The 15,579-nt window shown below is 36.6% G+C and overlaps 2 protein-coding genes across 4 annotated transcripts in view; one reads left to right on the top strand and one right to left on the bottom strand.

The window, feature by feature from the left end:
* The window catches only part of WRNIP1 (WRN helicase interacting protein 1), a 28,399-nt gene extending 14,611 nt beyond the window's left edge, over nt 1-13,788 (top strand). The window contains exons 4-8 of one of the 2 annotated variants that reach the window (XM_074270251.1): nt 2,045-2,125; nt 5,712-5,941; nt 11,519-11,674; nt 12,515-12,594; nt 13,420-13,788. In XM_074270251.1, the coding sequence (XP_074126352.1) occupies nt 2,045-2,125; nt 5,712-5,941; nt 11,519-11,674; nt 12,515-12,594; nt 13,420-13,695 (823 nt within the window). In that variant the 3' untranslated portion in view covers nt 13,696-13,788. The remainder of the gene's footprint in view (nt 1-2,044; nt 2,126-5,711; nt 5,942-11,518; nt 11,675-12,514; nt 12,595-13,419) is intronic. The other variant, XM_074270262.1, reaches the window with a different exon arrangement.
* The window catches only part of MYLK4 (myosin light chain kinase family member 4), a 189,233-nt gene that overhangs the window by 152,659 nt on the left and 20,995 nt on the right, over nt 1-15,579 (bottom strand). Inside the window, exon 2 of one of the 2 annotated variants that reach the window (XM_074270304.1) lies at nt 11,089-11,190. The gene's annotated coding sequence lies outside the window, so the exon portion shown is untranslated. Of the gene's footprint in view, nt 1-11,088; nt 11,288-15,579 lie in introns of those variants that run through there. The other variant, XM_074270295.1, reaches the window with a different exon arrangement.

Here is a 15,579-nt window from a genome sequence, read left to right as displayed (position 1 = left end):
GTCTGTTGTTAGTATTTCTGTGCTTTGCTTTTATTGCAGGAGTTTGATGTACCTGTGACTTGTAACCCAGCTAATGGACAAAGAACACAGCAGAACCTATCCTTTGTTGGGTTTTTTAATTCAGGCATTCAAAAGTTGAAGTTTGTACTCATACCTACCTGCTCACAGAGGCCGATCAAAACCTCGTCCACATGTTACCATGGTCAACAACATTGATTACCTGATGGCCTATATGATGGACCTTTACAGACTGAGCCAAGCCTGTCTCAGTTGATGGCATCCCTTTCTTTACTAGGCAGAGCTGAAGCCTTTACAACTTGGGAGAAATCTCTAGACCTTGCACATCATTTCCAGAATTTTTAAGGACTCACATCTCCTCTACAAGATGATGAGGCTTTGGAGTAGCATTTCAGTAAAGATATATTTTAGTTAGGAATTTTAAAATTCAACCAAAGGTTTTTTTTTTTTTTTTTTAGTGTGTGTGTGTGTGTGTATTTTACAAATTAAAGAAGTGAACTTTTACTATGGGAACCAATATTTTGAGAGATCCCCTTTTCTGTGTGTGTGTATGGTGTATGTATATACACACACACACACACACACATATATGTACATATTTTTTTCTTTTGCAATAAAAGATACAAAAGCCCTCTCTCCCCCTTTTTTTAGTTTGAATTATATGTTGGCGTTAGAATGACCTGAGTTCAATTTCTGCCTCAAACACAGTGACTCTAGTTTTGTACTTATTTAACCCTTCATGACATCAAGCACTTAACTATTAGATTCTAAATTTAAGAGAGGTGGTGTTGAGAGGGACAATCATATTTAGTAAAACTTCATTTGAAGTTATAACAAGTTTTACTGATTGGCTGATTGTACGAAGAGCATAATGAGTGCTCTAGAAAAGGAAATGGCAAACTACTCTAGTATCTTTGCCAAGAAAATCCCAAATGGGTCACAAAGAGTGGGCACAACTAAAGTGACTGAACAAGAAACATAGTGAGTGCTAAGAAAATGAAAAGCAGTCCTTTTGTTACAGCTTTAATAGACACTCCTATTTGCCTTTGTACTTAGGAACTTATTTAAAAAAAAAAAAAAAAAAGGTAAAAAACATTCAGTCCATTTCCTAATTTGTAATTCAGTCTATTGCAAATTTATAGTCAACAAACATAACTCTTGATGAATTAAACACTAATTCAATTTGAGTATTATCAAGGCTCCTTTTTTGCCCTTTTCTCCTTCCTGGCCATTTTATTGCTGCTTTTCATTAAGAGTTAGGGAGGGGTTAAGAGTGAAAATCAATTTTGCTACTAGTAAAACCGAAATCATGTCTTAAGTTATCCAACCTTAGTGACTATTCCAGGAATAGAGAATACGTAGATTATATGTGTGTTTTTTGTTTGTTTGTTTTTAACTATTGATACCTTTTGATTTTTTTTCCATCATAATCATTTTCTGATAATTCTTCCACATATTTAGAACCCTTCCTTGTTACAATGGTAAGCAAAACCTCCTGCAATAGCATCTGGCCACATGTACAGAATTTGACCTCTATAGTTCTTTTGGCTCTGCGCGCATGCATAAGCACGCACACACACACACACACACACACACACACACACACACAAGAGGTATGTTCCTTTTCTTCCTATAAGCTATATTGGTTATTTATTGTTTTTAATCTTGAGTGCAGCTGCCTTTTTTTTTTTAGTGATGTTTTTGTTTGCATTATTATAGCACTGTGTACATTGTTTTCCTGGATCTGCTTGCTTTGTTCTCCACTATTTCATAAAGTCTTTAAGTTTCTTTTAGTTCTTCATACTCATCATTTCTTACAGCATAGTCCTTTTCTGTTGCATTCATGTATCACTTGGTTCATTCTTCACCCAGTCAGAAGACAACCTACTATGTTTCCAGCTTTCTCATGCCTTTTTTCTATTAGCTTGTGTTCTTACAGTGCAATATCTAATTCTGATCCTTAGAGCAAAGATTTCCTTTTGCCTCATATTCAGTATCTATCATTCTCTTAAAAATTATCTTTCAGAAACTGTGGTAGCACATTTTGGGTGAGGAATCGACCCCCAATCTTTGAAAAATGCCAGTTGAGTGGCACTCAGTGTCTGATGTGAGTATTCTCTTCCGCTGTTTGTTGATCGACATTGAAACATGGAAGGAGAAAGAGTAATTGCTTTGAAGTTGTAGTATCGAGGCCTCTTGCCATGGTTGCACATCCCAACTAATATGATATTTGTTACAAATGGGAGAATAATTAAGCCAGATGATGGAAGATTCAAAAATCAGCATGATTGGAAACCTTGGCTTTGTTAAAGGAATGAACTAAGTTAGAATTATGGTATCTGCATAAATATTTCGGTGATAGAAATAATAGCAAATGCAGTACAGATTTTTATACTCTGCCATTGCAGGCCCTCCACATTTAATGCCCTCCTGCCTTTCCATGCTTATTCCATACTGTTTTCTTCCTTATAATTTATATTCTACTTAAATTGGATATTCATCATGTCTTATACTTGTTCCATACTTTACTATCTCCATGCTTTTCCTCACACCTAAAATGTTCTCTTCTTCTTTTGCCCATCTTATTCCCACTTGTTTGCTTCCTTCTCATCTTTTAAAGTCTAACTCAGATGCAACCTCTTCATGAAACTTTGCTTCATTTCTGCCTTCTACGATGATCCATTTGGACCTCATCTAGTACTTAATCATGTATGATTTTTTTGTACTATAGTTATTATTTTCTGTTGTACCATTGACTCTAATAGACTCAGGGCTAGAACTATTGTATCAAATTTTTCAATCTTCTCTAGTGCTAGAAAAGTGCTGTGCACAAAGAAGCTTGTAATAAATAATGAGTGTTGTAATGTACATAAATAGGGTCATAGATGTGAGCTGGGAAAAATCCTCAAGGTCATTAGCCAACCTCCTACTTTTATAATTGAGAAAGCTAATGGTTACACAGCAGAGAAGTATTGCCAGGATACTATGTTTCAGCCTCACTCACTGTTTTATGTCATGTGTTTTTTATGCTTAACTATTTTCCTTTGGATACATTATATCTTCAGGAGTTGACGGCGACTCCTTGTCAAGGGTAGGGTCTTAATTTTGGTTTTTTAGTGTTGCTTCATTGGACATTATTAATAGATGTTTTGAGAACTTGTTTTGTATAAAGCTCTGGGGCAGTAACCATGTACTTCTATTAATAAGGGTCTGTCTCAGAGAGAAAATGTCATAGTTTGAGCTATTAATTTTTTTTTATTTAGTTACTTTGCAAATGTGCAATCAGCAGCATCAAGGCAGTGATTCAAATTCATCATTATCATTGTCCAGTTCCATTCTTTCTTTTTTTTTTTTTTTTTTTTTTTTTTTACTGAGACAATTGGGGTTAAGTGATTTTACCCGTTGTCACACAGCTAGGAAAAATTAAGTGTCTGAGGTCAGATTTGAACTCAAGTCCTGACTTCAGGGCTGGTGCTCTATCTACTGCGCCACCTAGCTGCCCTCCTTTTTTTCTTTTTTAATCAAGAATGCATAAAGCATTTGTTAAAGGCCAAAAAAAGATTTTAGAAATTCTTATCTTTTTTTGGACTTGACCTGTGATTTCAAACTCCCCATGAGGAAATATCTTGAACCTCTGCCAGTACAAATCTACACCTGCTCTGCAACTTAGTCTTAAGAGAATTGCTAACTTTTCTGGGAAGAAGCAGATAGCATGTATTAGGGGTGGGGTTAAACAAAAGTTTTTCTAACTCTGAGGACATACTTATAGTGGGTAGAGTTCATCTCTATGGCTATTCTTAGTTAACTAGAATAAAAATGGTAAAAATTATGTTTTAGTTAAAAAAAAAATGTTGCTTGAATGGCAGAGTGCTAGAACACTTGTTAAGAGTAGTGGAACTGGAGTCACTTACTAGTTGTTTAGTCTCTTAATAACCCCTTCTACTTCCCAATTCTCTAAATGAGTAAGACGCTGCTATATGGTAGTGGACAGAGATTCCATATGGAATTCTCCATACTAAGGAAGTCCAGGTCTTTTGTGAATTTTTTTTTTTTTTTTTTTTTTTTTTTTTTTTTTTTTTTTGTGCCAGATGGTGAAAAGCTTCATTTTTTAATAATAATTATTTATTTTGGTTTTGGTTTTAATGTTACTTTCATTCCTCAATATATCTCTTTCCTCCCCAACCTGTCCCTTTATAAAAATGGGGGGGAGGGGAAAACATTTGCCACAATTAACACATTAACCAAATCTGCCCTTTAGAAGTTTTTCACATGCACAGTACCCCACTTTTACAGAGAAGGGAAAGAAGTACATTTTTATTTCTTCATAGCATTTATTTTCAATGGTTTATATTCTTTTCATGTTATGTTGCTATGTCATTGTGTATATGTTGTCCTGGCTTTGCTTACTTCCTTTTATCGATTCATAGAAGTCTAATCATGCTTCTCTGTATTCTTCATATTCATTATTTCTTGTAGCACAGTAATATTTCATTATTTACCACAATTTGGATGGGCATTTATTTTGTTTATTGTTCTTTGCCTCTATAAAAAAAAAGGTGTTACTGTTGGTTTTTTGGTGCATATGACCTTTATTTCTATGTGACTTTCTTGGGCTTTATTTAGATATTTACTCTGAAAGAAAAGAAAGATCTAAATTCCAAATATAAAGTGGAGTCATAGAATGAATTTTTCTCATTGATTAAGCTGCTGACCTAAAACACTGTGTTTCTGTTTTTAAATTTCTTCATGAGTATCATATTCACTTGCATTTGTTTATACACTTAAAAATTGAAATGAAAAATGTGATTACTTTGGAGGAATGAAATCTTTTCACTTTGGACAGGATTCAAAGGCTTCAGAAGATTTCAAGGAAAAACTTTGACCTGCTAGCATTGGAGGTCTTAATTAGGGGTTTATACATTTATTCTTTAAATATTTTGATAGCTGTATTTCAGTATAATTGATTTCCTTTTTGATTCAATTTATTCTATGTTACACATTTAAAAGCATTTTGAGAAGGGGTCCCTAGACATGGCTTCATCAGTCAGTCAAAATTGCATGAATGGAGTGTTGGTGTTATTTTCAGTAGAATCTCAGAATTTGTAGAGGTCAGATAGAACCTTGGAGAACATATGGTTCCATTTCTTTTTCAGGGGAGATCAAGAGTAGCTATGTGGTTTGCTTGGGTTTCTGTAGCTAAAGTATCTCACAATTAGAAACCAGATCTCCTCACTCTCAGTGCAGCATTCTTTTTACTGTTTTCCACAGGTAAAATTCTGTTATAAAGGGCCTAACTCTAGGCTGTTATTTCATTAATATATTATAGATCCAGAGAGGGACTGGACTGGATAATCAGGAAACCTATGTCCTTGAACCTTGGGGCTCTTGTCTATCAGATTAGAAGATTGTGCAAAATGATCTCTAAATTCTCTTCTAGATCTAATATCTAGAGGATCATATCCTTGAACACATAAGACCTGCATTGTCTCTGCTTTATGAAGGAGATTCTATTGCATGTCAACCAGTGCATCCTTTACATATATCAGTGCTTATGCATGAAACCCACAACCCAAGTGAGTGGAAATCCAGTGAATTTTATGATAACTTTGTTAGGAAGAAAGATTTCCAAGGTGATATGAAATGAAAATACATACTGTGAGCATGATGATAATTAGTCACTAATTTTATTGCAGGCCCCCTGTGTACATAGAGGACAAAGCTGTCAATACTCTAGCTTATCTCTGTGATGGAGATGCCAGGACTGGACTGAATGGACTTCAATTGGCGGTCCAGGCCAAGCTAGGCTCAAGAAAACCATTTTGTAAGAAGAGTGTACAAAATTATTCTGGTGAAGGAGTTTTAATCACAGAAAATGATGTGAAGGAAGGCCTGCAACGATCCCACATTTTATATGACCGAGCAGGTGAGTTGTTGAGACAATATTCTTGAAAGTACTGAAACTGAAACTCAGAATGACTCACAAACAGCAAAACTTCCAGATTCTTTCAACAAAGTCTTAATAATACAAGATATTCTCTGTAGTATTTCAGCAATTAGGAAAGAGGAATAGTTCCTCAAAGTGAGTGAAATCGGGCTTGAAATACTTCTCTCAACTCAACTACTTTGGACAAAGATAATAAGGACACAAAACTGAGCAGCCCTATTGCAGTTTAGAAGGTATCTGTTAGAAATTTACAGTTTCACATTTGTACTCTAGAATAATTAGTTTTTCAATTTTAGTTATAGATCACTGCAGTTATCATTTAGTTAAGTATCTTTAAGGGCACATTTATGTAGAACATTACCCAATAACCTTTTGGGGTGGTAAGTGGAAGGGGAAGGAGCAAAGATGTCCTGGATTTTTTAATATAATTAGTATAATGAATTTCTGATAGGAAAATTCCCATCCTTTATGTCACATTCATCATTTGGATTTTCTTATCTGTAATAGCCTTAGAGATTTGCTAGAGTCACTAGAAGACCGATTGACTTGCATGTAATCATCTAGCTAGTGTGTATCTATCTTGGTGAGACATGAACTTTCTTGCCTCCACAGCCAGACTTTTAGCCACCAAATCTGTTGATCTCTATACTAAGTAGTTAGGTGCTCATATGTGGTGAACAGAGTGGTACTTAGCATGAGAAGAAACTTCTTTGTTTTTATCCCTTTTATTGCTGGTGAATACAAACCTTTATTATTTATATCTTTGCAAATATCAAGACTAAAGCTTCTCCCACCCCCATTCAATTTAATTGGGTACTGATGCTTTTATTTTTGGAAAAGTTTTTTAAGGAAATGAATTTTGTGATTTACACTTGCCAGGAAGTTTACATATAAGTGTATTTACAAATAGAAAATCTGATACCAACCCTTAATGAAATTCGTGACTTGGCAGCATCACCTGTCACAAATAGGGCACATTTCTATTTTTTTGTTTTTTTTTTTTTTTTGTTTTGTTTTGTTTTGTTTTGTTTTGTTTTGTTTTGTTTTGTTTTTGTTTTTACAAAGAGAGGTAGGTGGGTGATAGGGACCAGCTTAGACTGGTCTTCTGGTGTTTAATGTCTGTAGGACAAGTAATACTGCCATGAATGCAGATCAGGTTTTCTACACTTCTGTTAGCTCTGCCAGAAAAGGAAGCTGATAATTCAGTGTCCTGATATATCATATGATCTGAACATCCCAGCTTTCTACAAGATATTATTGAATGTTGTTTGGAGGAAGTGCTGGGTAGTGGTTAGAACCAGGAACAGAAAGTGCATTTGAGATTCCTGGTATCACGTCTTGACTCATCATTTGACCTTGGTTATGTGATTGTAAGTATTTCGGCCTATGTTTGCCTTTCCTGATGGCAGATGCTGTGGTAGGATTTAACTGGAATTAAGAGCACATTAAGAACATTTAGATAAAAAGTACTGGTAAGGAATCAAGGTTCTGATGCTAATGTGGACTAGAGCAGGTCAGGGCCAGGTGCCCTAGACTACAAAGGAGAATGATAACTAGCTGTTTAGCTAATTTTTGACTGATCAGGCCACCATATATACCCACCCCCAAAAGACTATCAAAAAATCTCAGACAGAACAAACTTACCAGAATCTTATTTTCCTCTTACCAACAAAATCTCTTCTTCTTAGCTATAGATAGATACCACCATGCCTTTGGAGTTCTTCCCTTCTCTTTCTCTCTTTTTACCTCCAGTCTCAGGGTTATGAAAGTCCCTTTTTTATTCCTAGCTGTGCTGGTGAACCACATTCCACCAGAGTGGAGTTGTTCCCCTCCCTGTTTGTTATGTGATTAAGCATCCCTTTCTTATTGCCTTCTGATTCATTCTCCCAGGGCACCATTTCCTGAGAGGAAAAACAACTCTTCCAGTATATGGGGAGGCTCTGATCTTAGGATTTCCACTCCCACAAGATCCACACAATAGCCTGGGAAACCATACTCTTTGGGAACCATTTTCTACTTATTTTTGTATTAGATCTGGCAGGCTTGGGAATAAGACCAAAATTGACTGGATCTAAAGGCTCAACATTTTGAAGGATAGATATCACTAAATATTGCACAAGCTTTCACACAAAGTCCTTTTTATAATATTTTTCAATTGAAAATAAATCATTGTTGCTATTTAAAAAAAAAAATTTTTTTTTTGAGTTCCAGACTTTGCTCATTCCATCCCTTCCCTACCAGTTGAGAAAGCAAGCAATGTGATGTTATACATATGAAATCATACAAAACATTTCCATATTCCAAAAACCCTCTATAATATTCTCTGTTTGCCTCCTCTTAGACTTCATTTTCCTTCCCACTCCCTCATAAATTTCATGTAAACATAATTAGCACGTGCAGAGCACCAGAGTGCCACTCGGGGTCATGGGTGTAGCTGAGCTCAGAACATTATGAAAGACAAGACAAGAAGCTGCTAGAATTAATGGAACATAGACCTCCGACAACCTTTGTTCTGTAAACCAGGGGGAAAGATTTTGGGGTGGCTTTTGAGGTACCCTTTGCTTGAAAACTGTCCACACCAAGATAGAGATTTTAATTGGCTCTTTTTGAGTGTTGTTGGTTTTTCCTTGTTTGTTTTTAAACCAAGGTACTTACTGTTGAGATTCAGTGTAAGAGAAGTTCAACTAGCTCAGGTCCTTACGTCAGAGCCAGTGTGGTTCTCGAGTATTACAAGAGGCAATGATGAAGAGCTAGCTCTTGCTCATAGAACTCATAACGGATTGAAAGGAGTCAGACCTGGGTTTGTTTCAACTTCTGGTTGAAATTTTGAGACAGGAAATGATACTATAACGGTCAATGGCATACTTGTCTCCTAGAAGAGTAAGCCCCAAACAAACCCTCGTACTCTATTCTTGTTCCACTACTTACGCATGTCATGGAGGAGTTTCAGGGGACCACAAGCCCAACATGAGTCAGAGCAGTATATCATGTGGCAGCTTGGGGTCCACTTTAGGAGGAACATACCTTAGAGTTATACTGAAGGGAGGTCATCTGCTGGTATTTGTTACTGGGGCTCATGATACTATAGAGAAGAGGAGACACATGCAGTACGCTCTCCTTTGCCCGTCTCCAGCCTCCTCGGGCATTGTGGGCTCAGTTCTGGAGCCAGGAGCTCTTGAGAAGGGCTTGATAAGCTGGAGAGTGCCCAGAGAAGTAACCTGTATGTGGAGGGCACTGATCCTGACATACAAAGCTTGATCGAAAGAACTGGGCATCTTTAGCTCAGTGAATGGAAGACTTGGAGCACATCATAGCTGCCTGCATGAGGAGGAAGGATCAAATTCTGTGTGGATGCTAGTCTCTCCTCTACACCACTCTGTCTCCTTGACCCAGTGGTCTTTACAAGGAGATTTTGGTAATGCTATATTTTTTGGAATAAACAGCACAGAGCATGAGGTGTTGGGTTGATAGACTGCAGAAAGTGTGACAGCCACTTGAATTAATAAACCTAGGATTTTGATTTTCCCCACAACTCTCCTTAGTGCTCAGATCTTAAACCCTGGAATTAGGAAAGTCCAGTTCCACCTGAGAAGAGTGATCATCTTGGATTGTTAACAGTAATCTGATAGTTGTGGAGAAACTTTTTTACTTGCCTTAGCTGTAAAGGTATTGAGCTCATTTGTTCGTGTTCTCTCTCTCTCTCTCTCTCTCTCTCTCTCTCTCTCTCTCTCTCTCTCTCTCTCTCTCTCTCTCTTCTCTCTCTCTCTCTCTCTCTCTCTCTCTCTCTCTCTCTCTCTCTCTCTCTCTCTCTCTCCCTATTTCTCCCTATTTCTCTTAATCTTTCTGTCTCTGTCTCTCTGTCTCTGAATCTCTCTTTCTGTCTCTGTCTCTCTCTTCCCCCTTCCGTCCTCCCCCTCCCCCCACTAGTCTGACTGCCCTTTTCTTTCTGATAGAGCCTAGTATCTAACCAAAAAAGACTAAGTATCTCCTTACCAGGGAGTTCAGCTGCCTGGATTTGTTCTTGGGGCTCATATGCGATGGGAAGGAGAACACAGGCACATTGTTTGTGCTGGCCTCATGATGGGAGCATGCCAGGTGCCTCTCTTGAAAGGATCACACTCTTAACACTCTTAAAAATAGCAGTGCTATGGAACACCCTTCTGCATGCACAATCATAATACAATATAAAATGGGAATGCTTTATAATTCCACAGCCTCTTTGCTAAAGCTTTCATAGTTAGCTCTAAGTTCTATTGGTCTGTGACTTATCTTTCTTTTCCTGGGATGTATTTTATGAATGTTTATAGATCTTAGAAAAAATAGTCATAGACTGTTGAAACATAAAGCACCAGGGACTCAGTTTCTGCTACAAAAGACACTGATAAATTATTTCTTATTATTTTTATAGTAAAATGGAGGCCTTAGAGCTATATGTTTTTACAAGATCAGATTTATAAATATAGTGTATGTAAGTCTTAAAGTGCTATATAGTGATGGTGGTGGTGTTTTCCATAATTCTTTCTGTAGATATTTACAGATTTAAGGCTGAAAGGGATCTTACACATCCTTTAGTGCAACTCTTCTATTTTAGAAATAAAGAAATGAAGGTCCAGAGAAACTAAATTAGTTGCCCAAAGTCAGTAGTAAATGGGAAGAGTCTAGATTTGAACCCAGCCTCTCTGATTTCAAAATCATTTTTCCTTGGTGTGTACCTTGCTTAGAATAGGAAACTAGAAGATGTTTTCATAATGCTTGAGTAAATGAAATCTTTTATATTGGAGCTCCCATCATGAGTGAATGTCTACTGCCTTTCTCTTCCTTCTCTTCTCCCCTACTCACATATAATTTTTTTTTTTTTTTTTTTTTTTTTGAGTGGGACACTCAGAGTTTAAATGATTGGTCCAGGATCTCAGAGCTAGTAATTTATGTCAAGTGTCCTGGTGTTCTAGTTGTCCCCAGTCCCCTCCATTTTAAAGAACACATGAGCAGCATAGCTCTCACCACTCTGATTCCCATCCTGGTCACCAATTCTAAATATATAAGGCAGACACACACATTTGTAGTTTGGGAATTAGCTTTTCCTTTAGCCATATAGTAATACAGTATTAGAATCAATTGCCCCTTACCTCCAGATAGAAATAGTAGATGTCAGCAAATCTGTTGTTGCCCCTTCAAGGATACTTTTCCAGAAAAGTATATTCTTCAAATTCCTATTGCATCCAACTTTCCTGAGTGAGAATAGAAGGTAGGGTTGAGAATTGCAGCAATTACCAAAGAAGTAAACCCTCTAAGAAGTCACATGACCTGAAGCCCATTGGTGTCATACCAATTTGAACCATCTTGCCCATTTAAACAGGGTACAGTCTTAAGTATGCACTCTCCCTTTAGAGAACAGCTGTCAGTTTTCCTTAAGCTGTTCTCATTAGCTTACTGTTACCAAAAGCATGGTAATCAGCCAGTTGATATTTATTTGTGGATTTGTTTATCCTCTTGTAAGCCTTGTGGTTTATCTTCTCCCTTCCTTATCTTTCATGGTTGTTTTCTTCTAATGTCCAGGAGAAGAACATTATAACTGTATCTCTGCACTTCATAAATCCATGCGTGGCTCAGACCAGAATGCTTCACTCTACTGGCTTGCCCGGATGCTTGAAGGTGGTGAGGATCCACTGTATGTAGCCAGGAGACTGGTGAGATTTGCTAGTGAAGACATAGGTGAGCATGATTGAATGGACCTATAGCTCTCTGGAAGCATTTCTTCTTTATATCTTCAACCCTCAAGCAATTTTTAGCAGAAAACTTTGGATCATTCAGTTGTCATGAGGGAGGAGAAAATTGGGGTGATTTTTAAATGACAAGCATTCATTTTGTGGTAAAGTACTTTTACTTTATTATTTGTTAATCCAGTAACATCTGCAGCTCTTTAGAGTATAAGTGCCCAATAACTATTTGTGGATTTGTATTCTGGAATACAAATCCCAGGGAGCAGGAAGTAGGCCACAAGTAAACTTGCAGATATACAATAAATATTTATAGAATTGGATTGCTGTAAAACAGAATAGGAATACATTATCCCAATTACTGGCCAGATCAGACTCAGAAAAGTTATCTTAGCTGTGTTCTTAGAAATCTGTTACTGGTGAGATTCTTCTCAAATTTGTCCATTCTTGGGGTTCTATTCATCCCATTAGTTACCAATTTACTGAATATGCTATATTTGGAGCTTAATCTGTAAAAATTTGGCTGTAAGATTTAGCACAAACAGTAAAAAGTAAATTTCACATAACAGGCCTACAAGTATTCAATAAATGGAATAAATATGTAGGAAGAGAGTATGAAGGGAGTTTGATAAATGGCACACAAGTTAATTTGGGAAATGTTTGTTTTCATAAAATACTCTTACTCTGTATTCTTTCTTCAACAGAAAAAAAGGCAAACACCCCATATTAGTATTAGTGTATTAGACCCTAAATGACTGGGATATAAACAGATTCATAACAATAAACTCGTGTCATTTTACTAACTTTCTTTTTGTTGGTTTGGGTGTGTTAACAGGCCTGGCAGATCCTTCTGCATTGACCCAAGCAGTGGCTGCTTACCAAGGCTGTCATTTCATAGGGATGCCAGAATGTGAGGTATGATAATATCAGCTGGGCTTTATGATAGTTAATTCAATTGTTCTATGTTCTTTGCTTTCCTGGATATGAATATAAATTTTCTATTTTCCTCTTTGCTATGTGTAGTCTTACTAAGTCACTTGGATTTTGATTTTCCATTGACTAATTTATTTTTTAAAAAGGGGACATAATAATCACATTAATTCATGATGAAAGGAATTTTATGATAATGTAGTTAATGGATTTTGAAAAACATATTAGTAGTCTGTTGTTTTTTAGTCACTTAACTATGTGTGACTCTTAATGATGCCATTTGAGATTTTCTTCTCAAAAATATTGAAGGGGTTTGCCATTTTCTTCTCTAACTCACTTTCCAGATGAGGAAACTGAGGTAAACATTTAAGTGATTTGCCCAGCTTCACACAGCTAGTGTCAGGGGCCATATTTGAATTCGGATGAGTTTTCTGATTTCAGGCCCAGCACTCTGTCCACTATACCACCCAGCTGTCCAAAAGTGAAGAACACTAGTTCTAGAATTGTGGTTTTGTTGTTGTTGTTTTTGTTTGTTTGTTTTCAATTGTGTCTAACTCTTTGTGATGCCATTTGGGGTTTTCTTGGGAAATTATACAGGAGCGGTTTGACATTTCCATCTCCAGCTCCTTTTACAGATGAGGAAACTGAGGCAAATAGGGTTAAATGACTTGCCTAACATCATATAGCTAGTAAATGTTTGAGATTGGATTTGAACTTCGAGATTCCTGGCTCCAGGTCCCATACTGTGTATTTTAAAGCAACCTAAACATAAATCATGACATTCTTCTTCTGTGTTGTCCTTCTGTATAGGTCCTTCTAGCACAATGTGTGGTTTATTTTGCCAGAGCCCCAAAGTCTATTGAAGTGTACAATGCCTACAACAATGTTAAAGCCTGCTTGAGAAATCACCAGGGTCCTCTTCCACCTGTCCCGATGCACCTGAGAAATGCACCCACCAGGCTCATGAAGGACTTGGGCTATGGCAAAGGCTACAAATACAATCCTTCCTACAAGGATCCTGTGGAACAGGAATATTTGCCTGAAGAATTAAGAGGAATAGACTTCTTTAAGCAAAAACGATGCTGAACTTTAAAGTGATATAAATAAAAGGTATGATGTTTTTCTAGGGAGGATTGAAAAGGAAGAGCCCTTGGATTTTTTTTTTTTTTTTTTTTTTTTTTTTTTTAGTTTTTATTGCCTGTTCAGGAGGGTGGGAGGGTAGAGGGGTGGTTAAATTATCAACAAAATTTGTGCCAGGATTTTAAATCCTTCAAATGGGAGAGGCAGAATTACTTCTGTGACCAAATGCCTAACTTTGAAGTGCTATTCATTTGTACTCTGCAAAGCAATGCTAAGGAAAATAACTGGCAGCAATGTGCAATGAATGAGTGTGTCACTAAGGAGTTAGCTATTTTGTCAGAGTATTTTAAGTTGCAAATTCATTTTGTAATTCAGTTCAGTAGTATTATAGTTGTTTTCCTTTTTTAAAAGTGTATATTCTGGGTAAATTTAACTGTTAAGAAAAAAAATTTACAATTTAATACCACATAGTGTTTAAGTATTTTTTTTATATGGAAAGGTCTTATGAACCAATAAAGCTATTTCAAAATATTCTTGAATCTTTATTTTCCCTTTTCATGGACTCATAAATGATACAACTAGAGACAGGACTTTGATTGCAATATTTTGTTTACTGGTTAAAAGCTGTGACAAATGCTAAGGCCAAGCAGAGTAAGGAGATTGCAGAGCCCAGAAGATAAGTGTTTTTCTACCATGCTCATTTTTTATAGATCTAAGTTTTAGGGTTTATTGATGTTTTGGACTTCAACAACTTATTTTAGGGGAATTATAGTCCTCCAAAAATGAAAGTCAACAATATAATTCAATCTTCATGAGGAGACAAACTGAAACCTATTCATTTAACAGACCTTTAACTTGTTTTGTATGCCTTTCGGATAGAAGAAGCATGGAGAGTCAAGAAGTGAGTACCAAGTGCTCTCTTACAGACATGGTGAGCATCATGATTGATAACAGTGGTAGGAAAGCATTTGTGATGGGTAGAAATCACTCACTTTTAGAGGAGGAATTTGGAATTGTTCATGAATCCTGCATATTGTATTCGGGGTATTTGGTGGGGGGAAAAAGTTTTCATGAGAGAACCCTGAAGTTAGTGATATTTTCCCTTCTAGAATATTAAATATGACATCATAAGTTGATGCAATATTAGTTAGTGCAAACTGTGTTCCTGGCACTGTCCCAAGCACTGGAGTTACCAAGTACCATCAAACAAGACAATGGTGTGCCCTCAGGGAGTTAACATTCTGATAGAGAATGAAGAACTAAAAAGTTCTAGATAACTGAACAAGATACAGTGAAAGCTCATCTTTCAGAGCCTGGCTTTCCCTGGAATATGCAATCCAAGATTTCCTGTATTTCTTTGATGAGGATGAAAGCCAGAGTAGGCATTATGCTGTGGCAATAGATGTATCCAAATATGTGAAAACTATGAAAATACTTGAAATCTTCTTTGGTCTAGAAATTCTCAGTTGCCTCTATTCTTATGGATTCTGTCAATGTATGTCAAGCCCCAAAGAGTAACATGGACATATTTTTGGAATTTTGGGTTAGTGGATTCCACTCCGATTCAAAAAAAGTATTCATCTACTACCACTAGGGTGGTTTAGTTGGGACACACCTGATAGCCACTCTTATTGAATTAATGTAATTATGATAATGGAAAAAGTGAAAAGAAAGTAAGACAGCCTTGGTTGAGACCAAGAGATGATTTATCACATGTCATAGAATTTTGGATGGGTCTTCAGAGATCATTTAGGATACACTGAGTTTTAATGATAACTAGACTCAGAGAAAATCTTCAAGACAGAGGAACCTTATAAATTGAGTCCAACTCATTCTGAAGTTAGGAATTGCCTCTGTAGCAGGCACCCAAGGCCGTGTGTCCCATCCTGA

Source organism: Sminthopsis crassicaudata, chromosome 1, assembly GCF_048593235.1.
Source record: "Sminthopsis crassicaudata isolate SCR6 chromosome 1, ASM4859323v1, whole genome shotgun sequence".
Classification (NCBI taxonomy): domain Eukaryota; kingdom Metazoa; phylum Chordata; class Mammalia; order Dasyuromorphia; family Dasyuridae; genus Sminthopsis; species Sminthopsis crassicaudata.
The sequence above is the reverse complement of the archived record's forward strand: the minus strand, read 5'-3'. Positions and strand labels throughout refer to the sequence as shown.